This window comes from Rhipicephalus microplus, chromosome 4 (genome assembly GCF_043290135.1).
Source record: "Rhipicephalus microplus isolate Deutch F79 chromosome 4, USDA_Rmic, whole genome shotgun sequence".
Lineage (NCBI taxonomy): Eukaryota > Metazoa > Arthropoda > Arachnida > Ixodida > Ixodidae > Rhipicephalus > Rhipicephalus microplus.
In genome coordinates, this window is record NC_134703.1 from 100,232,688 (window position 1) to 100,256,552 (window position 23,865).

At 45.4% G+C, this 23,865-nt stretch overlaps 1 protein-coding gene across 5 annotated transcripts in view; it reads right to left on the reverse strand.

Annotated features, from left to right (window-relative positions):
* The window catches only part of LOC119172803 (solute carrier family 13 member 2), a 114,564-nt gene that overhangs the window by 46,826 nt on the left and 43,873 nt on the right, over positions 1-23,865 (reverse strand). For 2 of the 5 annotated variants that reach the window (XM_075893345.1, XM_075893341.1), the window contains exon 1: positions 3,968-4,080. In XM_075893345.1, coding sequence (XP_075749460.1) covers positions 3,968-4,008 — 41 coding nt within the window. In that variant the 5' untranslated portion in view covers positions 4,009-4,080. Of the gene's footprint in view, positions 1-3,967; positions 4,081-19,548; positions 19,699-23,486; positions 23,739-23,865 lie in introns of those variants that run through there. The other 3 variants (XM_075893340.1, XM_075893342.1, XM_075893343.1) reach the window with 3 other exon arrangements.

The window sequence follows — 23,865 nt, forward strand, 5'->3', positions numbered from 1 at the left end:
ACGATAATTACATTTTTATATGCAGTTCTGCAAATTTTCTTATCGAACATTTCTGTGCATACCTGCTGGTCAGAAACGATACAAAAGCTTTTGGTATTTTTTTCCTCCTTCTGTGTGTAGTTGTAACTCACTGTCACACGCCAAAACACTTCCGTTGCAGTAAATAGAGGCTGCTGTTTATGCGACTACAAAACACCCTAAAAGTATAAAAATATTTTAGAGTGTAATAATACTTATCCTCAAATATTTTTTTTCTTCCCATGTGGAGCTCTTCAGCCACTTTAAATTGGAATGCAGAGTGGGCGGCAAAGATTAGTATTGAAACATGATCACAAATTGAAAATTCTATATACTAGATGTGCCTCGTTGACTGAAACATCAAGATGCTACTCAGCAGCATAGGTTCACAGTGCACGGAGTATTGCCCACTGTCTTACAAACAAGGCTGAATTTTTTCCCTTGTGCAGTTCATAGTGAACTGCACGCTCGTCCTCGTTTTTGTCTTGTTCTTTTTTTCTTTTTTTCTTTCTTCATAACCAAATTTTACAGGCTAAAACCGTGCCACTCGATGTTACCACTCTGTGCAAGTCGCACCTTGATGCCCCGCCGCAGTAACCTAGTGGCTAAGGTACTCAGCTGCTGACCCGCAGGTCATGGGATCGAATCCCGGCTGCGTTGGCTGCATTTTCGATGGAGGCGAAAATGCTGTAGGCCTGTGTACTCAGATTTGGGTGCACGTTAAAGAACCCCAGGTGGTCGAAATTTCCGGAGCCCTTCACTACGGCGTCTCTCAATATCATATGGTGGTTTTGTGACGTTAAACTCCACATATCATCATTAAGTCGTACCTTGATGCAGCGGCTGCTTCCCGTGTGCTTCCGATCAATCGAATCACACTTCTCGCACTACGCGAGCAGAGGGATATGCAGGTGCTCCCAATGTCAAACAGAGCACACCAGCTGTGGTCAAACTATGCAAACGCGCATGCCAGGGTTGTCTATCAGGGAAGTGTTTTTTTTTTATTCATAAACACAATACACAGACATCATTTCTATTTATGAGTCAATAACCGCTTCTCTCACAGAGCGTGCTGGTATGCAGATTTGCAAATTTTACCACAGCTCGTGTTCTCCGTTTTACTTTACGGTCCCTGTACACTTTGAAATGTGTATGGGCGCGCGATTATGCCTGATTGTATACCGTGCCTCATAGCATAGAGTTTCTTAATATACACTTGAGAAAACTCTGGCGCTAGTGTCTATGGGAGCTGCATCACACGGCGCTTCAGCAAGCATGGGAATGATGGGTAGTACACACATTTGTCTAAACTTCGTACTTCTGGCCTTCTTTTGGCTCCGTGTGTGTTCGTGTGGCTTGGAGCTGTTTTTTCATGAAAACATAAATTAGCAAATGTTCACCATTCGTGCTTCACAACCTTATTCTTTTAGGCTTACCATTTCAAATCAAGTCACTAAGTTCAAAAGGGTTCGTTTTTTCTTTCAAAACAAAACTGGAACAATGCAATAAATGAAGCCGCAAGTGCGATTCGCCACCCACAAGTACGAAGACTAGGCAAATGTGTGTACTATATCCATAATTCCCATGGTCGCTGAACGATCGCAGCGCCAGAGTGCCCTCTAGTTAATTTTGGGAAACTCTATCCCCCGTATTCACAAACGCTCCTCGACTCGACTTTCACCCTTCACTTGACAGAGTTGAGCGCTGTGCCACCACTCGGCTGAGAATGACGCTGCGCTACTGAATCTCAGCAGACTATAGATGATATGCAGTGACTTGCCGTACCCAGAGATGGCGCTCCCGTCGGCTTTCTCAAGTGAAAGTGAAGCGTTGAGTGAAGGGAATTTCTATAATACGGGGGTATGCCTCATAGAACCGCAGATCGTGTGTTTGATTGTTCTTGCCGCTATCATTTTTCAGTGACAGCTTCATGTTTTGCTGGACAGTAACACGCCCAATAAATAACCTTTACCGCCGCGGCCCCTCTTAGTGGCCGCCTATAAATGATGCCGCGATGACGTCATAACATTAAATAAATCCATCTTTCTCATGCACAACCTAAAATATAAGCGCAGAGGCATTAGCGATTCGGTAACTATATCTCTTCATTGATTTCTTCCGGGCTCTATTAAAAGAAGTTGTTCACGCACGTGCATGCGTCTTTCTGCTTGGTTTGCATGCTTGAATCTATCTGGCCTAAGCAAAAGCGAATAATGCTATCACAAGGCGACTTATCGGGTCATTCAATGTGCTCACTAATGCGCAAGCGCACATACGCGAACTTAAGCAAAGAGAAAGTCGCGATTTCTCCAAAAGGGCAAAGCTGTAAATGCGATTGCAACAAATAAAACCTTCCCCGATCCACGAGAAGTAACAATAAAATTAAGGAACGAATATTTGCCTCGGCAACAACGCCAGAGGAGGAAACTAAAAAGACGTGAAAAATAACTATCTCAAAACCTTGCCAGGTAATAAAAAAACTAACACTTCTTTACTATAATAAAAACTCCAAATTAGGAGTACCCTGTATCTGTAAATACACGCGTGCTCCTCTGAAATGTTTTGTTTCCCGCTTTCCTTTATTGTCGTATAAAAACGCGCACTACTGCATTCGAATTTCGCATTAGGGAGCATTGTTTTCTCCCTTTGTTACGAGGACGCCGCGTAAATTCGACTCAGTATTTGAAATCTATTATTCACAGTCCTTGCTGAGAAGTTTCTGACTCAGCAAGTTAACGGCGCGTGCCACTTCCGGGTCACTTTTGGCCGGCGACGACGGCAGCTCATTGTCAGGAACGGCAAACCGAGCCTAACGCCAAGGCTGCAGCGTTGGGTTGGATGGTCGGTCCCGCGTAAAAACTGCTGTGGTGTTACGCCTAAAAACCAGAATATAATTCTGAGCAGAGTTGCTTTTCCCGCTAATAATAGGCGGATTTGACTACCTTTTAGGAGCGAAGCACCTTAAGACGTGAGATGCATGAGCGTCCCGTCGTAATCATATGTAGCCACATCTCGTTAGTCCTTGAACCGGCCGTAGAGGGCGGTACTTGTACTTATAACAAAATTCATATACGCTGAAAATGCAAATGGTACGATACTAGAGGACTTGTAGTATGATAAATAATAAAAATCCCAGCATATCCATGGAGTGAATGATGATCAGTAGGGCGAAGCGTTCGTCATTCCGTCCGTGCTTCTGTCCATCTGTGCGTCCATCCGTTCAGCCATGCGTCCGTCCATTCGTGCATCTGTCCTTGCACCCATCCGTACGTCCCTGCGTCAATCACTGTGTTCGTCCATGCATCCGTCCGTGCGTGCGTCAAACAGACAGACAGACGACGGACGGACGCGGCCAGCGGTTGATTCCCGGTTTGCCGATAAATAATAAAAATCACAGCAGCTTAGGTTAGGTTAGGTTAGGTTAGGTTAGGTTAGGTTAGGTTAGGTTAGGTTAGGTTAGGTTAGGTTAGGTTAGGTTAGGTTAGGCGGCGGCAGCTCGCGCTCGAAGACGGAACCCCGATGGCGCGAAAAAATAGGAATGACGTTACACGAAGACGTTGGCGACCGCGTGTTCGTCGGTGGCGCCGTACGCTAGGGGGTGCGGTGTAGTAAAATAAAAGCCATTTTGGCGCACGCGCTTCCTCGCAGGGTCGGCGGATGGACAAGGCTACAGAGCGGCGTGCGCGCAAAGCGGCCGCGGCTCGCGCTCGAAGACGGAACCCTGATGTGCGAGCTTGTGAGGCAGAAGCGTGCCGTGAAGCTGCGCGGTGGCGCCGTCAAGATCCTGGCGTACGCGAGCAGGAGGCCGAAGCGGCAGCGGCATGCGGACCCAGCTTCGCTCTACTCTCCATCATTCAACGCGTAAATATCCTGTGATTTTTTTCGCTGTGTTGCTTGTTGAATTTCACTTAAAAAATAAAAAATACAAACAAATAGAGGAAACACTCACAGTCGTCGCATGTGCATAAAGTACAGCACCATGAACGCCATCAGGACTTCGAGGAAGGCAACCGGTAGAAAGGCCGTCGCCCACGAGAGAAACGTTACCGAGTCGACTCTGGGAAATCGTCTACGAAGCAAAAGACAGGGCACGAATTCGCTTATGTTTTCTGTAGTTTGGCATGAATGAGCCGCTTCGATTTATAGTGATTGATCTTCCACTCCAAAGGTGCCTAGCTACTAATCCCTTTCATTGATACCGGAGTCGCATGAAGCACTTCTGCTTCGTAAGATCAGCCGGCCTTCGTTGAAGTCAATTCGCATCGATTAGTTATCCTAGACGGGACAGGGACATGGTTTCGTCAAGGTCAACTGAAGGTGATCTTTGCGGCTCTTGCGCGTGCACTCACCGGCTGAACACGTATAAATGTATAGCACGCTGTAAGGCATGTTTAACAGTCTCTGATATTTATTTATTTATTTATTTATTTATTTATTTATTTATTTATTTATTTATTTATTTATTTATTTATTTATTTATTTATAGAAATACTGGAGGCCTCGAGGCCCGAGCAAGAGTGGCAATATAAAACATTATAAACATTGGGCAAGAAAACTGAAAAACGAGTAACAATGATAGAATTTTTCGAAAAGTGAAGGTTATACAAGTGGCAAATAAAGCATTAGGAGTGAACGTAAATACAGAACATGTGAATCAAAGTAGGACAAATTATGGGAAAAACAATACATGATAAGTCATTTCAAACGATTGTGCTTTGCGGTGGGTACAGCAGGTGTTATGTTTCAGTAATGCGATCCCTGAAGTTGAATTCAAATGTGGTCTGGCTAATTTGTCTAGATCCATTGAAAAGCCTTGAGTTGTAGTTCTGATTTCAATTTAATGCCCAAAATAAGGTTTTAAGTGTTGGTTACACACAGACAGATCCCAAAGTTGACCAACTGTTCAGGGTACCTGCAGTTTGACAATATCTAAATGCATTTATCTACATGAAAACACAAGGTATACTATATTTAAACGACAGAAATTTGAACTAGTTATTAATTATTCAGAGTGTTCAAATTAAAGCATACGAACAGGCACTCTATAGAGGGGATAACCACTTAATGAATACTGCTCGTTCTCTTCTGTTTGTAACCGTGTTTACACGACTTGCTTACGCACGATGACAATGTATTTTGTTATTTAACCCCAAACCAGTACGTTAATAACAGATGGAAGTAGTACCATAAAATGAAAAGACATTACCAAGTAGAGCTTGGTGCACTTGAAGACAACACTTTTCTTCAAGCTTTAACATTCGTATTCATAAAATAACCTTACCCTCATCTCACGTTTTAATTTTCCCTGTCTGTTTTGTACACTTAGTGCGATTGATTAACACAGAACGTAATTATTACTAAATAAAACACGTAGTTATCTTTTTACTCTGCATTTATTTCGGCGTTCATATAAAGCTCGTAGAGAGCACATAAACTTCAGAAAACATATGACAGCCCGCCGTGATGAAGCAGTCGTTATGGTGTCCGGCTGCTGACGCTGAGGTTGCAAGTTCGATCCCGGCCGAGGCAGTCGCGTTTCGGTAAATGTGAAGTGCTTGAGGCCCATGTATTATGCGATGCCAGTGCGCCTTAAAGATCACCGGGTGGTCGAAATTTCTGGAGCCCTCCACTACGTTGTCACTCATAATCATGTCGTGGTTTTGGAACGTGACACCCAAGATATTATTTGTAAAACTGTTGACATTAAGATAAACATACGGTTTTTATATGAGTGCGAGCCTTAGTCTGCTGACAACCGCCGTCCGAGCAATCTTCGGTCATCACAATTTCAAAGCAGAAATAGGTTGAGCATCGGTGCGCGTTTACTTACTATTGGGCACTTTGAATGCCACTGCGTCGATTACGTCCATATTCAGAGCGAGAACTTCCATACGTATACCACAGAATGTGGTCATGCACGTGTGTTTGGTACTCACGATGTGACGATCATCTTGGTGACGTAGTTTGTGATGGTACCGCTGAGAGTACCCACGGAGCCGAGGCTGGCTGTGTAGGCAACCATGATAAGCAACACCTTGCGGATCTTGATGAACCTCCTGCGCGCACACGCGACCAGGGCACAACGTTTCATTCGATACGATCGCCTCACCTAGTACGCGAAAATACGGACGCGCGAGAATATCAAATGCAACTTGTCCAAGTGAATGTTCTGCCTTCATAGCCAGTAGTGGCGCATGGGCAGAGTTACACTCACAGAACCAACCAAGAAAGTGGACGATGTAGAGGCGTAGCTCAGCTGATAGAGCATCGTAACGTAAGACGAAGTTCGTAAATTTTTTCACCGCCGGCAGAGAGTTACCTCGCCCACCTTAATTCATTCTTCTTTCATATCGTAATACATCGGTTAAAAACTACAGATAGCACCTTCTATGATTTTCTTTAGCTTTACTGTGTGTTGGATTCGTACTGACGAAGTGGGGCACACAAGGAAACTTAATGCACGTCGGCCTTCGCGTTCAAAGATCTAAGCGCGGTGAGAAGTTGTGTTTGGAAAGAACGTTGTTAACGACTTGTAGTACTTGGTGCTTTACTGTGGGAGAACATGCCGCCATTCTGTGGCCCTTGTCGACAAAAATTAAGTCATGAACGAGTTCACATATATTGAGACCAATCGGAAAAGGAGTGTTGCTGCAGCCAACGTTTCGACTAATGAATATGCATTCGTTGTGCTTTAGCCCGAATGTTGGCTCCAACAACATTCCCTTCCCGACAGTTTCTCAACGCATTCCTTTTATCTATCTTGACTAAACCCAACAAAGTATGAACAACTAAATCGCCCAAGGAACAACTCTTCTAATCTAACTTGGCAATTCTTAGCAACCACCTTAATTCATGTAAAATTCAAACCATCAAAACCACTTCTTCAAAGAGGAGTTAAACTTTATGAAAAAATCAGATGTCCATTTTGAATATTTCCAGAGTCGCAGTACAGAGGCGCAGCAAAGCCGATAAGCAAAACGGTGCCGTCGAAAGAAAGACGGCTGCTCTGTGAGAAATGGCAGGCAATTACGCATAAACTACATGGTCTACAGGCAATACAACGTGTAGTTCCTTTATCAAAAACCTTTATGAGAAAAATTGGAAGAAAATCACTGTGATTTACTTCTGCTGTGCTTATAATTGTTAGATCTACGTTTTGTTTCACGTGTCATTATTGTATTACTTTTATATGCCCGGTTATCTATACTTCTGTTCATTAATCTCTCCGCATGTCATTTCCTGGCGTCATTGTTTTTCGTTTTTGTTTTTTTGCGGGAGGTGAGAGTTTCTTCAAGGCGCGACTGGCTTTTTTGATGGGCGTGTATACTAAGGTGAAATTCCCAGCAAATATACAACGAAACGCCACATCTTTCCCCATAGGAATTCATGGAGTTGTACTATAAGGAGAACACTGCAGACGTACGGTAGGTAACGACTTGAACCCACGACATACCAAGTGAGCAGGAGCTCGGACCCTCGACCTTTGCCACCATTTTGAAATTGGCAAAGAGAAAAAAACTTGCCTGGTCGCAATTTTCGTACCTTACACACAGAAGCCAGATTCCCCCCCCCCCCCCCCACTTGGCTGAACATGCTTTCTAGATTATACATCTCAAACATTGGTGCTGGCAACCGTGGTTACAGATCCGCTGCGTAGAAATGCAGAATGGCAGCGCTTGTGCCGCTGACGGAGGAAACGCGAGCTATGTAGATGCACAGAGGAACATGTGCGTGAATGTTTTGTCCCTTGTTCCTCTCCACGTGTAGTCGTATAAATTCGACAGTCAAAACGTAGACAGCAACGGCAAAACAGAACAGCACGGACATCAAAGATGGACGGCGAGAAAGTTTCGCAATGATCATGCATACTTTTTCATCATGCATCATGCTGGAATTCTTCAGGCCTTGGGATGGGAACCCCTTTGTGGACGACGGAAAGTTCAAAGACTTAAATTTCTCTATAATATATATCACGGTAAGACTGGGCTAAATAAAGAGCGGTATTTAAAGACGCCTATTTATATGTCCGAACGGAAAGATCACTTATATAAAATTAGAGAATATACCTGTCGATTGAATGTCCTTAAATACTCTTTCTTTCCAAATTCTATTAGTGACTGGAATGCGCTAAAAATACCAATATTCTCTGATTCTAATTTCCTAACAGCCATTGAAACAGCGTTTCGAGCTGCTGAAATAACCCATATATTTAACGTTGGCTTTGTACTTCTCTTGGTTGTTGATTTTTTTATATGTATAATTACTGCTTTCGTTGTATAATCCTGTGTTTTGTACTTTTGTTCTAATGCTGTACTACAAGTGTTGATTTCTCCTGTATACTGTAATGCACGACTTATTTGCTTTTAATTTTGCTGTTTTGTATTCTATCTTCTACTGTAACCCCCCTACAACAATGCCCAATGGGCGATGTAGGTACTTGTAATAAATAAAATAAAATAAATAAATAAATGCTCAATTTGCGCAATATTTATGAGCGGAGCTCTTTAGGCCCGCACCCCACCGTCACCGCCGTCGAAGCTCTCCGTCACATCACCGCTCGCACCCCTCTCCCACCTCTATAGCCTCGATATCAGTCTTCGTATCTGCTCTTTCCCGTGGGCATGCTCGCGCTGCCCTGCGTGCGCCTCAGTCCTTCCCACCACTGATAGCAGCAGACGATCTCCCCACCCTACCGCCCTCATTAAACGCTTCATCTCTTAAGTGGACGTGACGGCCGACGCCAGAACTAGCGAAGCTGCAGTTCCATCTTGCATCATGCCTTCGTAAATTACGCATGGAGTACGGAGAAGGCGAGCTCTAGAAATGCGCAGTGCGTCACAAGCGGCGCTACTCCTTGTGCGTCTCAGCTCGCTGCGACATGTGCGCGCCTCAGCGATTGGCTTCGGCAACGGGCCATCGAGAGTAACGGTGCGCTGCCGTATCCCATTCCGCGGGACACAGCAAGGGAAGCCAGGTGGAACCACAGTGTCATAAGTCCACAAGTCAGCCGCGTCTGCTGACTCGCGAGTGGAGCTGCGAAACTCTATACTGGTCCTAATACGTTGCCCCACCCTATACCGCCTTCATGAAAGTCAGCAGCGAGATCAGATACACACTCGTTTACGTCCCATTCCTAGGGACCTTCACTCATCAGTTGTTTTCGTACGCGGAACAACTGCTAGTTTTGATTTTCAGGGTATGTATTTAACGTATGCAATCAAGGCAGCCTAGATATATGATCGTGCATCGCACCCTTCGAAAGCCTTCACCTCACCTGGTTTTACGTTGCCTATGTGATCGGGCTGTATTTGACCAAGCTAAGATGTCATATGAAGACATGACGTGGTCTTACGTCACAGTAACATGACGATGAAGTCACAAGGATATCACAAATTTTAGTTATTTCTCACATCTTATGATGACGTCATCACGTGATTTTTTTTCCAAAATTGATTCAGCGTTGGCCTTTCAACAAACATTTTAACAAGCGTTAAATTTAAACAATCGAGCGCGTTTTCAACTCTAAACAACAGTTGTATCCAACTAATACATGCGTTACTTCAAGTTGTTGCGGGTCTCTCTGCGATAAATGTACCTTCGTACCTATCGCTTACTTTTTTTTCTTCCAAGCTAGATTGGCGCGCGCACTTACCGACCGCGCGGGTTCCGGGCAACGATTCGGGGCCAACGGGGTTGCGGAAAACAGGGACGCGCCTGCCACGTACAACGAAGTAACAAAATATTTTTACCTCGCGCGGAGACTATATCCACTCCCTCATCCAAATCTTAATAGGCCACAAGCCCTTACGCTCAGACTACTGCAGACCGACACGTACCCTAACCTGAGATCCCTTCACGCTATTTATCCTGACGTGTTCCCCAATGACGCTTGCCCCGAATGTGGGGATGTATCCACGCTGGCGCACATGCTCTGGGAGTGCAAGGCAATGTACACTAACCCCAACACTACATCGGTCAGGTGGGAGGCGGCCCTTCGCAGCTCCCTCCTGGCCGACCAACTTTGGGCCGTCCAGCACGCCCGCGGAGCGGCCGATAGGCTTGGCCTAACGGTCCCGACGTGGGAGACGCCCACTGCGCGCTGACGCGCGCCTTGCAGGACCTCAATAAAGTTTCGCAACCAACCAACCAAGCTAGATTGCACTGAATACGTAACTGTATTTGAACGGTGAACAAGTACTCACGTCGTTATTTGCCGCATCCTAATGTCGTCCAACTTGAGAGCGTTGGCAATGTCTGCGCCACGTAAGAAGAAAGTGCCTTAAACCATGAGTAGGAAGGTGCACATCAGATCCTAGGTAAACTCAAAGCTCTTAAAAGCCTATTGTTATTGTATCCTACGGACAAATTCAACAATATTTACATAAGCTATATCAAAGCAGTAACAAAATATACATGTATTCATCCAGATAAAAAGATAATAATAATAGGCGTCGGTAAATATACGTCACACATTATTGTGCCTGCTAGCGTTGGTTGTATAAGCTCGATACTTAAATGTCAACATTAAAGGCGAGTTGCCTGTACGCTTCGGTAACAATAATGTATACGTTAAAACACGACACGGCACATCGCCGCCATAACCTAATTCCTCACGGTCTTTCGAAATTGAAGTTAAATGTAGTGTTTCTGTCATAAGAGCAGCCATGGGAGGGGGGCGTTCAATCTTTTCTCGCGAGCAAGTTTTGTTTGCGTATATGTACACGCAACATACAAACGCACGCATAAACATAAAAAGTATCATAATGCGTGTTCCACCACCCTAAAAAAAATGTCTAACTACGCGTCTGGTTTCTTCCATCAAGCCAATAGTTACTCGAAGAATTTCAAGCTGAAAGTTGTGCCGCCCGGAAATTCCGATGGCGCATAGCTCTCGCCGACTGGTTCGCCCTCCGCGATCTCCTGACGCCCCAAAGCTCTCGCCGTGTGGTGCCCCGCCCTTGGACTTCTTTTACCGGCTCCCGTCTTTCCTATGCTTTTTTTCTATCGCTTGCCTTGTCCTATTTCTTTATCTATATCACGCCACTATTATTTTTATCCCTCCTCCCCTACAGGTCACTGCGCCGTATTGCCCAGCAGGCAGACAGATATTAGGCTTCTTCTTCCTCTTCTCGAGAATCACTCAATAAAAATCAAGCAAAGTAAAGCGCGCTTTGAGTGTCTGCAAATTTCTTCAGGTGACATGAATTGCGAAATGCTTCCAGTTAAAGTTCAAGCTGTTGTTAGTAGATCTCCCTACATACGCACGTTACGCATGTGCACATATGTTGCCATATATTCTTTTTTTTTCTCTTCTTTTTCACGTTGCTTGACTGAGCTCAAGCAAGGCGGCGCAGTTCGGTGGAGGCATGTGTTGCTTTTTAGATGTGAAGCAGCTCTTTGATTCATGTGTGTAACGCCGTGCGTACGTGCGCCTATACGAACGCGCCGCAATGCATTGCCCTCGCCGCAGGTGTTGGAGTGGCGCCAAATAGGTCACGCTGCCGCTGCGCGTTGACGTCACCATAGTCCCGACTACGGTGTCACGCTTCCTTCGCAAGCCTCTCTCGCAGTTGCGTGCGGACGGCCCTCTCCCTCATCCGCAGCATGCTTGCCGCAGCGCCCGCAGCTTCCGGCTCCTCCGAACTAAAACCCCTATATACTTCGTAAATGTACCGCCATCTTCTCTCCCCCTCGCCGCCTCCTCTCCGGCGAGTTGCTTTTTTTTTTCTTTCGCTTGCGACAGTGGCACCCCCTGTAATGCGCCACGAGCTTGAAGTTTCCTTTCGAGCTGGTGCCACGCCGCTGCTGCTGCATTAGTTACAGCCGCTTCTGTACAGTCGGGGCCGTGTGCCGTGCCTCGCATACGGCTCTATGTAATGATTTTTCCGCACTGATTATCTCAGCGAGACTGGGTGCGCTCAGCATCAATATTACGACAGAAGAGCTGCTGCAAATCATGCACAAGTTGTAGCGAATCGCACGCCGTTTAAACTACTTTTCACGCCGTAGCGTTTCCTTTTGTATCTGGCGCTGATATACAAAACTGGGTTTATTCAGAACAGGTTGAAATGAAATTCAGTAAACTCGGCACGCTAATTATTGAACCGGTAAGAAATACTTAAATCGCAGCTGCGGTGTCTTAAGCCACGACGTTTTGGAAGGAACAGTTCTCTACAAACTATCTCGATATTTTATAACTGCAGCAATGTGAACAATTTCCATGAAAGTGCTCGCTCAGAACTTCGGGACATTGCACTTGCTACCTCTCCTCTGCCTGTCCGATGACACGTACACGCAGAACGCCCTTCTGAGATATTTGTCCTCTGCGGTGCAATTTCCAACCATTGTCTCGAGGTTTTACATGTCTTTATGGGCATTGCAGATAATGTAGGTGATAAACGTCATTCCTGTGCACGGAAACTATTCCGAACTACTGGATGGCCAAGATGGGGCTGTGACGTAGAGGTCCAAAAACGCCGTCACGTCATCACTGTCGAAATTACCGCTCGCCCAATTCTAGCGATGTATTCTCTGAACTCAACGCACAGCATCACCTCAAAGCAATAAAAAAGTTCAGCACATCTTCATATGTATTGCAACAAAGCATTTTTTTTCAAGTGCCACTGATTCATTTCATAAGAAGCACACGTGACGTGCACGCTGTTGCAGACACGGGCTGCGCTTGATAATAGCCGCGATAATCATGAAATTCGAAACATTAACCGCCTTTTGAGAGAAATGCTCTGTTACATGGCGCAAAGTTCAGCACAGAAGAAGACTGGGAGAGGGCTCTTAAAAGCCCCGAACTCTTAAGTCCAATACTCGGCAGTTCAGAAGGCCTGCGAATGGCGCCACGGTCTTCCAGTCCCGGCGTGGTCACGGCCAGTAACTGCGGCGGACACCTCTTAGGGGGGCGTCTGACCAGTTCTCCAGGACCAGATAAAGTTCATTTCACTTCACATCTACAACGTTCTGCGCTTTGCATGCGGCGAACAAGCAACACAGTGGCGCTTTGGTGCATCCAACATGGCGCCGAGCGGCGAAAACCGGTTCTTCGCCGCATCCACCAGGAGAGACAAGAAGCTCCGGCGGGGAGAGGAGGAAGCGGCGCAGAGCAAAAGAAGGTTGTACTTTTTCGAATGTGGTGGTGGTAGTGGTTAGAAGATGAGAAAAGGCACCTCATTTCTGCAACCCGGTCGGGAGCACGGCGCAGTGCCTAAAAAAATATTTACTCCGACCGGTTTTACTCCGACCACTTGCAACACACTTCTGTCTCGCTTTACCCTCTCTACCACCCACAACACTCCACCGCACGTCGAGAGTAAACACTCTTTCATCTCGTTTATGTGCGACGAAACTTACACGAAACCCAACCCGCCTCCTGTGTCTTTGCGTATCAAAGAAACGTTTCCTCGAGTAACGGCTACGCCGAGTTTCACTTAAAACCATTTTTCAGCACCTGCGTCGATGCCCGTTTCAATCGCCGAGTCAGCGACGTGCGCACCACTGCTGCTTCGTAGGTTTCCTTCGGGCAGATGGTCCACAATATTTTTTTTTTCGTGCGGGTATATTAAGATAAGGTATTATCGCATCTTCACTTCACTTCACTTTATTTCCTTAAAGACCCCCGAGGGGGTATTACATAAGGGGTGTGTTAACAAATAAAGTTCTGTTATTTTTTTTTTTGACACGGGTTTTCATTGCGAAAGACGTGCAGACAGTTGGTCGAAAAAATGTTGATGGACAGGAAATGGCCACGATGTCGTGGGGAAGATCATTCCAGTCGTTTGCAGTCCGTACAAAAAAAGCACATAGAAAAACTGGTCGTTCTAATGCGTGGACGGGCAACTTGAAGTGGATGTCTAGTGCGGTGAGATATGCGGGCTGGTGGAACAATGTAGGGATGACGGAATGGGCTGTAAAAAATTTTCTGAAACAGGCAGAGGCTGGAAATGCGACGGCAAACGTCAAGGTTTAAAATAGCAGATTCTTTTTTGAGGGATGATACACTAATATTATGCGAATACGAAGAATGAATGAACCTAGTAGCACGGTTATCGTCGAGGTTGAGTATGCCTACAGTCTGTATGATCTTGTCCTCCATTTTTTTTAATGTTTAACTAGATTCCCAGCCCAGATTTTTACTGCGGGAGTTATCTGTTTGCCGAGGGAGAAAAACAACCAAACGATAAATATGCAACGTCGTGCTAGATATTCTATAGGTGCCTATAAGCTTGTTTCCGTGCCATCGCTGCGATCATTTGCGGTATAAAAGTGATGAAGTTAATGACATCGTGTAATTAATCTATCACCATGAATTCGGCAGCTTTAGTATTCAAACCCCATTATGTATTGCAAATAATATAATCACGCTTTAATTTAATCACTGCTATATGATCAACTGTTTGCTTCACACAAAGCAGCTTCACAAAGCCGGAAGTGAACTTTCATTATTAAACTTCTATCATGTGGAGAAAAACAACTGCAGTTATTTCCAGAAACTCTAGTAGTGCGTGGAGCATTTGAAATAGTAAGGCTTGTGCATGTTTGCATATACATCCTATTGCATTGCATTGCTTAAAGAGTAGATACTAAACACAAGCCGACCCTAGACAGCGCTAGACAGACGTTAGCCAACACTCGTACGACCCGCTTTCATATATTTTTGAGAATTTTATGTCTTGGGACTCTTATTTACCCTCATACTTGAAAAGGTCATCACGGAGCTCCTCTGTCAACAATGCCACAATGGATATTTCGTTGTGGCCATTGTTACGTATGGCATTTATTGTGTCCTGTTTAATAGCACCGGATATTATTCTTTTTTCCTCCACTTTAGCTGGCAATACGCTTTTTTTTCTGATCTGAGCCAGGAACTGCTTCTTAAAAATAAGTTGTCCCATTGAATTATTCGCATTGAAAAAGAGCAATGCCCTCAACCAGTAGCGTAGCCATGGAAGAGGGGGGGGGGGTTCAATCGTCTCTCAAATTTTTGTATATATGCACGCACACATACGAACAGACGCACAAGCATACATACACGGGAAATCAACCCCCCCTACACACGCACACACACACACACACACACACGCACGCACACACGCACACACGCACGCACACACACACACACACACGCACACACACACACACACACACACACACACACACTGCAAGAAAAATGTCTGGCTGCGTCTCCCAGCTCCCGACCCGCCTTACAGGAGACCGACGGCCTCTTCTTGGCGTCCGCCCCGAAGCGCTGCGTGTACATGTCCTTCATGTAGATGTAGTGTATCTCGTGCACGGTGGCGTCCACAACGGGCACCATGATGTCCGCCGTGGCGCTGTTCTTGAGCAGCAGCGTGATGAGGAACGTGGCGACCGTGTAGCCGGCCATGATGTTGCGCAGAGACTGGCCGCACTGAAGCAGCACCCAGAGCGCGATGCGCTTGTGCAGGTTCGTCGTCTCGATTGCGATCGACATCATGATGGCTGCCAGCGTCAGGAGAACCGTGTTCTGCGATTGGCGGTACAGATTGCTTGTACATTAAGTCTACGCTTTCTTAGTGTAGAGTGAATGTGTACTTAAAAACACATCTTAGCGGCGCAGGGAGGAAGTAAGGAGGACCCAGAGGGAATGCAAATTGGTCTTTCCGAATGTGATCGACATTATCATGGCCGCCAGCGTGCGTCAGGAAAACCGTTTTCTGCGATTGGCGGTATACAGATGGTTTGGTGGTACGGATGTACAGGTGGCTAATACATTAAGTCTGCATGTTGTTAGTGTAAAGTAAATGTATGTTGTACTTGAAACCCACTTCAGCGGCGCAGGGAGGAAGTAAGGAGTGCCCTAATAGGTCCTTGATACATACTTAAGCGTCTTATCTGCCATTATGCTTAAAATGTGGTTTTGTAAGCATATGACGATGAAGCGATAAACACAGAGCATGACCGACATATAACGTGTACAAAACACAACACTAAACATTTTTAAATGAGACTGCCTCTAAGAAAATTAAAAAGAGAATGTTGTACATGAGATGAACCGGCACTGTTTGTCTACGGGCCTAGAACGCCTCAAAAGATGACCATCCTTGGAATAGCCCGCCTGAGGATCCGTGATGACATTAAAGAGCCCCTCCTCAGGTGACATAACGAGCTTTATTTAGACGCTAGAAGTTGTTTCGCACCCAATAAAAAGCATTAGGCCACAATAATATCTCTTATCAGTCCCCTAGAAGTTGAGAAAACCAATGCTTTGAAGCGGCGCGAAACCCTAATGCGAGGAGGCGAGCTTTAAGCCATTGCCGGCGCCCGCCCTGTGTAGCCTTCCGAAGCTAAATCCCTTCCCTGCCCTCTTCACACCTATTCGGCAGGCGAGCGGGAGGATCACATGTCGCATACGCATCACACGTCCCATGAAAATGTCATGTGCACAGAAGGTCACGAGCGCATGACATGCCTGAACCAGCCCGAGCTCCCGAGACGCGAGTGTCAGGGTGTTGTGGCCAGTGTGCCGTATGTAGTTCCCCGCGCATCATCTCTGCAAGCTATGCCGAATGCGCCCTCGCCGATCGCTCGGCTTTAGACCCATTACTGAGCATTGACGTTCTATACGAATGCGAGACTAGCGTTACCTTCAGCCAGTTCCGCATCTATATTTAGCTAGACGCGGGAAGGTAGATGAGAACGAGCGATTAATGTGCGTGTTTGGGTGAGCTAGTAGTTAGTTCATCGTCGAGCAAAATTTACACAGCACGGGATAAAACAAAAATGCACGAAAAGGATCTGACACGGACAGTGCTTGTCCACTGTGAAAATTTTTCTTGACGTAAAATGAGCACTGTAATGCGATAGGAAATCAGTTTGGTTATGAGGGGCTGTGTTTGCACGATGTGCAAAGCGCGAGAATACGAACGAACGCAAAAAGGAGGCAGATTACTCTCACGTATTGCGGTGATTTGCAGTAAAAATTTAAAAAATGAAACGCATACATTAAGTTGGTGTTTTAAATGCGAAGCATTTCTTTGCGCATTGCACGCATTTTTTGCGCCTATCTGTTTATCTGTTCATCTAGCCGCCTACGTCTGGTTGCCCTCATGATCACCCCGTTAATTTGGAGTGAACCGAAGTTAGCACGGAGATACCAGGAGTATGACTGGTGGGTCGTGACATAAATAATGTCACAATTCCTTGGCGTAATTCGTCAAACTCTTTTCGCCAGACGTGTAACACACCCGCGGGCGGATATTCTTCACAGATATGCGCGGGTATAGGTGCCACAAGTGATTGACATTTTATATCTACTCAGGAACGGTGTGAACAGACCTCATTAATGACGCATGACTGTTAAGAAAACACTGACAGTAGCCACGCTGGCTCGACAAATGCAGAGAATAAATGTAAGGTCCTATTAAAAATCAAACCCTATAGCGTTCTTCGTGGAATCGAGTATTCTACCTCAGAGCCACGCAAGGTCTTGGAAATACTTTTCAAACGGACCCTAATGTTCGTGAAACGTCAATTCTGCTTGTAGCGCTGACCATACAATTTTATAAACATTACATACGCACTCCTATGATACAACAGTCACGTCCAGTTAACGTCAATTGTAGTTAAGTGCCATCCGCTGAAGTTGATTTATGTAGGAGTATGCAGGGCTACCTTTCTTGCAAGCATCGGCACCTCATATCAGCCTACCGCTTCTGGTGTTGCTAATATTCATGCTGCTGTTATGCTCGTTACGCAACTCTAGACAACTGGTTATATGAAACACAGGCGGCTGTTTAACGTGTGTTTGTGCATACATATCTTTAGTGCCACATCGTAACGTTTCACTCAATAAAAAAAATTGCAACACAGTCTCCTTTCATTCGCATGCTTAACATCGATTCCCAAAGTATGCGGGATCGGCTGAACTTTTTTTTTATTGCTCCCAAGTCTCATTAATCTATTCAAGCAACAAATTACACAGTCTACACATCGCGTCAAATGATTGAGGCAGTGTTAACGAAGAAGAGTGACATCACAGCACTACCAATATACCATCGTGCACTTCAGCCCCTCATTCTCTGTGCGCGCGACCGCGAGAAGGGCAAGCAGCGTTCGACTTGAAACTTGACCCATTTGCATGGCGTTGCGAATTTCGGCCCACGTGATCGTGAGCCCCCAGTGTATGCAGCGTGATTGTCAGCTCAGAACTGTCAAACTTGTTTTTATACGACTCAAGTATACGTTCCTGGAAGCGTTCCATCCTACATCTGCGAAATAATTCGTTTGGTGCCGTGGATTTCAAAAAATATATCCAGTGAAATAGCTAGTTTATAAAATCAGTGGTCTAAATAATAGTAGGTTAGTGGGGTCCTGACCACCTCTGTGCTCAGGTGGGGAGGACCCCCCCTTTGAAATTTATTTTTAAAACTTCGTATATCTGAATGTCTTGACAGTTAAGTATAACACGTTCACCATTCTTAAAGGGCCCGTCAACAGTCTATGACGTTTTTTTACACCCTTCAAACAAGCTCGTGCATTTTTCCTACGCCTGACCAACCTCCGTCCACGCAGCAGTGTAGTCAACTCGGCGATCGGTGACGTGACACAGCACGCAGCTCGTCGATTGGTCTGAACCAGGTCTCAACAAACAGTAGTGAAGTGAACGTCACCGATCGCCTAGCGAACGTCACTGGGCGTGGGAGGAAGTTCGTCAGGCGTACAAAAGATGCGCGGGCTTGTTCGGAGGTGCAAAAAAAATCGGAGCCTGTTGACTGGCTTTTTTATTGCCTGTTCTACTTCTACCGGTTTTACCGGTACACCGGTGTTAATACCTATCAGCTGTGTAAAATTACTGAAAAGCAATTGCCACTCCATTGGTATCAGAGAAAACCCAATAAAACAAAGCAGCGAGTTCGAAAGCCATGTTTTTTTGTGACGTTGATTATATGGTATGATTTTATGTTTCTATGAGTGAAAATATTATAGTTATGTAAACAATGTGGTCGCCATGGCAAGATGTGCATCCCCTCTGGTGATTTTTAATTTTTCTGGATTTAACCACTGTGGAGAATATATAATCCAGCAGGGGTTTAGTTTCGTTGTCTCTAAACCTCAATATTTCCCCCCGTTGACACACCCTACTAATCATGAATTCTCTTGGCTCACAGTAAAGGAAAATCACCAGCCTTTTGAATCAATATGCAACGCATTCATGCAGCAATTTATTCATTCATTAAAGTAAGACAGTTTTCACAAATCATTTGTTGATTCACAAATAATGTTGAGGGTTAACGTAATAAAATGTGTCATAAGGTTGACACGTCTCATATGTCCCCTTCTGCAGTGATTGCGGAATCTGAATTTCAGCACATGCACCACCCAACAATGCCCGTTGCCCATTGTTAACTTTAGAGCTTTCTGGGTATGTCTCCTAGCGTACCAGCAAAGTTAGCTAATTCAAGACGCATCCAAAGTGCTGCAGATTTGTTGAGGAGATATAACGATGAAACACTGGTTCTTGCAGGCGACCGGTGCACTCACGTTCATGTACATGCCGACAACCTGGTCGTAGCTGATGATGCGCAACGCCGGAAGGTATAGCAGCGGCATCAGGGCAGTGACACCTAGCGGCAGCGTCCTTGTCACCCAGTTGACGAACACCAGCACCATGACGTACGCGCAGCGGGTCTTCTGCAAAGGGGTGAGTCGAACCACTGGTATGACACGTTGAATTGAATTGAATTGAGTGTATCGACAACGAGGTCGCGAGGATGACCGGGCAAGAAAGCTTGAGGGAAACCTGGCCACCTCATACACGGGGCTGCTCCATTGGTAAAACGCAACCACATCGTACGCGTTATGCATGAATCAACTAAAACGGTATAAACAGTAAACAACCACGCTCAAAATTAACAAACAAGCTTATTGTTTATACGTATAACCTTTATAACCTTACACACACACACACACACACACACATTATATATATATATATATATATATATATATATATATATATATATATATATATATATATATATATATGTGTGTGTGTGTGTGTGTGTGTGTGTGTGTGTGTGTGTGTGTGTGTGTGTGTGTGTGTGTGTGTGTGTGTGTATGTGGGGGGGGAAACAAGTGTATACTTTAGGGCTCGTTTATCCGTGTTTGACACAATATTATTGAAATCTAACAGACAATAATGCCAAGAAAAGTATAGTATAAGGGAAGGTATTAGACCGAATTGTAATGTAAATGTGAAGAAAGAAATGTGGGTGAAAAGATAACTTGCCGTGGGCAGGCACCATGGGCAGGAATATATATATATATATATATATATATATATATATATATATATATATATATATGTGTGTGTGTGTGTGTGTGTGTGTGTGTGTGTGTGTGTGTGTGTGTGTGTGTGTGTGTGTGTGTGTGTGTGTGTGTGTGTGTGTGTGTGTGTAGAGAGAGAGAGTGACCTTGTCTATATAATTATAAGCAAGGTTATATGGGAAGCTATGAAGATCTATAACTACCCTTCCTCGAAGAGGAACTATAACGTACAATAAAAGAAACGCAAGCGCAAGCAACTGACATTATAGCCTAAGAAAATGCCTTTAAAACGAAAGAGTGAGTGATTCTTAAATTAAAAGAAGAGAAAAGTGTGCCCCGTAACTGTCTCTCTTGGGGAGGACACCTCAACAGTAGCTCACGAGGGGTGTGGGTAAGGAGGGAATTAAAAGAATAGGGTTTAAATGTATAGAGATGGAGAGAGGGGGAAGGAGAGAGCGTGGTGCAGGGGCAGGGGCATATGGAAGTAACGAGAAGATTGATTGATATGTGGGGTTTAACGTCCCAAAACCACTATATGATTATGAGAGACGCCGTAGTGGAGGGCTCCGGAAATTTAGACCACCTGGGGTTCTTTAACGTGCGCCCAAATCTGAGCACACGGACCTACAACATTTCCGCCTCCATCGGAAATGCAGCCGCCGCAGCCGGGATTCGAACCCGCGCCCAGCGGGTCAGCAGCCGAGTACCTTAGCCACTAGACCACCGCGGCGGGGCAGTAACGAGAAGATTGAAAATTTGGACACGGTCGCAAGAGTCCGAGGACGGGGCACCACCCGGCGAGAGTTCTTGCCGGCGACAGGAGATGGGCGCAGCTCTGGCCCAGTCGGCCAGAGCTGCGCTGTCGCCGGAGATCGCGGGGGCACAACCAGTCGGCTTGAAATCCAGAGAGCAGGTCCTTAAAACGAAAGATTTCTTGCGTTCGACTCCATTGCGAATGTTTCAGCGCGCGACCTCGACAGCGAATGAACATGTATAAAAAACTACTTTGCAGGTCTCGAACACAATCGTTATAAAGGCGACAGTGTAAAGGTCGTGAAGGAAGAATGGTAAATGTTGTCTTTCACTGTACAGCACTCCTCGTGGTCAGAAACACCGGTACGGACATCATCTGTATTACTAAATTGCGCGTAAACCGTAAAACATCTCACTTACACTGAGACAAGGTATCTTGCGAAGCCATAATAGTATCCATAACTAATTATTGGCACACGTTCCAGCATTAAACTCTTCTCAGAAAAACACGGCGACGCCATCATTAGGCGCTGACGTGGCATCTTAGCGGTGACATAAACCCATCATCGAGTGCTTATTGCGGTTATCTCAGAGTGATCCCGTCATTACTCAACGACGCTGACTTTACGTAACGTAAACAGTTCGTTAATAAGGAAAGCATTATGAAAGAAAAAAATCATGCCTATTCAGCTCCAGTAGAAATTTGGCTGCGCCGAGACAGCTCAAATACAAAAAGAGGGGCTGAAATTTGTGAAATCAAAGTGACAAGCAGTCTCCGGCGGTTCCCTGCGCTTTTGTTTCGTAGTTTCAAAAATTTAAGAGAGCATTAATAATATAATAGTTGTTGGCGTTTAACGTCCCAAAACCACCATATGTGATTATGAGAGACGCCGTAGCAGAGGGCTCCAGAAATTTCTACCACCTGGGGTTCAATTTTTTTTAGGAGCGAAGCTCCTTATGGCGTGTCTTGTGCGTCGCCCGTTGTCGTAGTGCGTAGCCTGCGGCACATACCCGCCCTCGGGTGCATATCCACATGTCAACATGTTACGAAAAACGTAGCACGGCGTCGTTATCACGCTCTCAGTGTTAACACAGCGCTGACAGCAGCAATGTGGTACGTACTCTCGTTTAGTCCTTGGATTGTCTGCTGGATACTTATATGTGATCAATATATGATAAAAAGAAGCTAGATGGCGGTACTTGAAGTGTTCACTAGAAGGACGGATGGACGCATGGACGGACAGACAGCAGACGGACAAACATACACACGGACGGACGCATGGATGGACGCACGAACAGACGCACGGATGGGCGGACACATGGACGGATTGATGGACGCTTCGCCCCACTCATTATCATTCATTCCGTGAATATTCTATGATTTCTTTTAATCTCCTTGTGGGGATCTTTAACGTGTACTTTAATCTAAGCACACGAGCATCAAGTATTTTCGCCTCCATCAAAAAAGCGGCCGCCAGTGCAGGGATTCGATCCCGCGACCTGGGGGGTCTGCGAAGAGACCATCAAGGTAGCAGAAATGTAATATTGTAACAAAATTTTACCAGATGAAGTTACTTTTGAAAAAAAAAAAGTGGCCTCCTAGATCATTTCCACCTGTTCTCCTGTAACCGCTTACGAAGAAGGCGACGACAACTCTTTACCGCATTGTTGCTAACGTATGAACTCTAATCGGGCGAACACTCATTTAATGTCAATTCAGTACTTGAATTTTCTGTCAGCCTTGTTGTTCTTGTTGTTGTTGTTGTTGTTGTTGTTGTTGTTGTTGTTGTTGTTGTTGTTGTTGTTGTTGTTGTTGTTGTTGTTGTTGTTGTTGTTTAATCACCCCATGAAGTATTTTAGGAGCACATCTGTAGTTTAGGCGCATAACTGTCACTGGAGTAGCCAGGAGAAGAGGGAGTATCGAGAGATTCACACCCGCCCCCCCCCCTCCAAAGCTTTACAACTTTGCATGTTTATATATGTACATGTACACATAAGCCGCATGCGCAAGCATACACGGTATGATTGACGCCCCCCCCCCCCCCCAAAAAAAAATAAAACTTTCTTGCTCACTGTGCTGATAACTCCTCATCTCAATGCATCGCCTATACGAGCACGCGCATACTTCAATCGTGCGGCCAAGTATCATTCATCTTGTATTAGGCAAAATATGTAAAGGTAGGCTACGTTAGAGCCGGCTATCCCAACATGATAACAGTAATGTACAAGATACGCACACAAACAAGGAAAATTAAGAATAAACAAAGAAAAAAACTAATCAGAGGCACTATGTACATACTATCTGCTCTATAGGCCAAATTTATAATGCATGAATGAGCACAGTATGTATGAGCATATTCCAGTTCATACATCGGGATCACATTCAGCGCGCCGCTCACCGGTGTGTTGTGGAAGACGAAGAGCGGCAGCAGTAGTATGGGCGTCAGGTAGGTGGCGATCAGCTTGATGTGGAAACGGCTGTGCAGGATGGATCGCTTCTTCGCGGACCTGGGGTGATCCGACGGAGAGTGCACTGTCCGGTCGCCCCACTCCCAGGCGGCGTGCGCATCTCGGCCGATCTCCCTTCTGAACATTTCAGCTTCCATAGACGGAGTATTCATCGTGGTGGCCATCGTTTAATCCTGCGTACCATAACGTACACAGCGAAGCTCCAACGGTATTTAGTATACGGTCCACTAGTAATGCATTTTAGGATGCTTTTTTTCGTGTCTTGCATATGAGATATGACTATCGAGACTGTATTTCACTCTGAGCTTG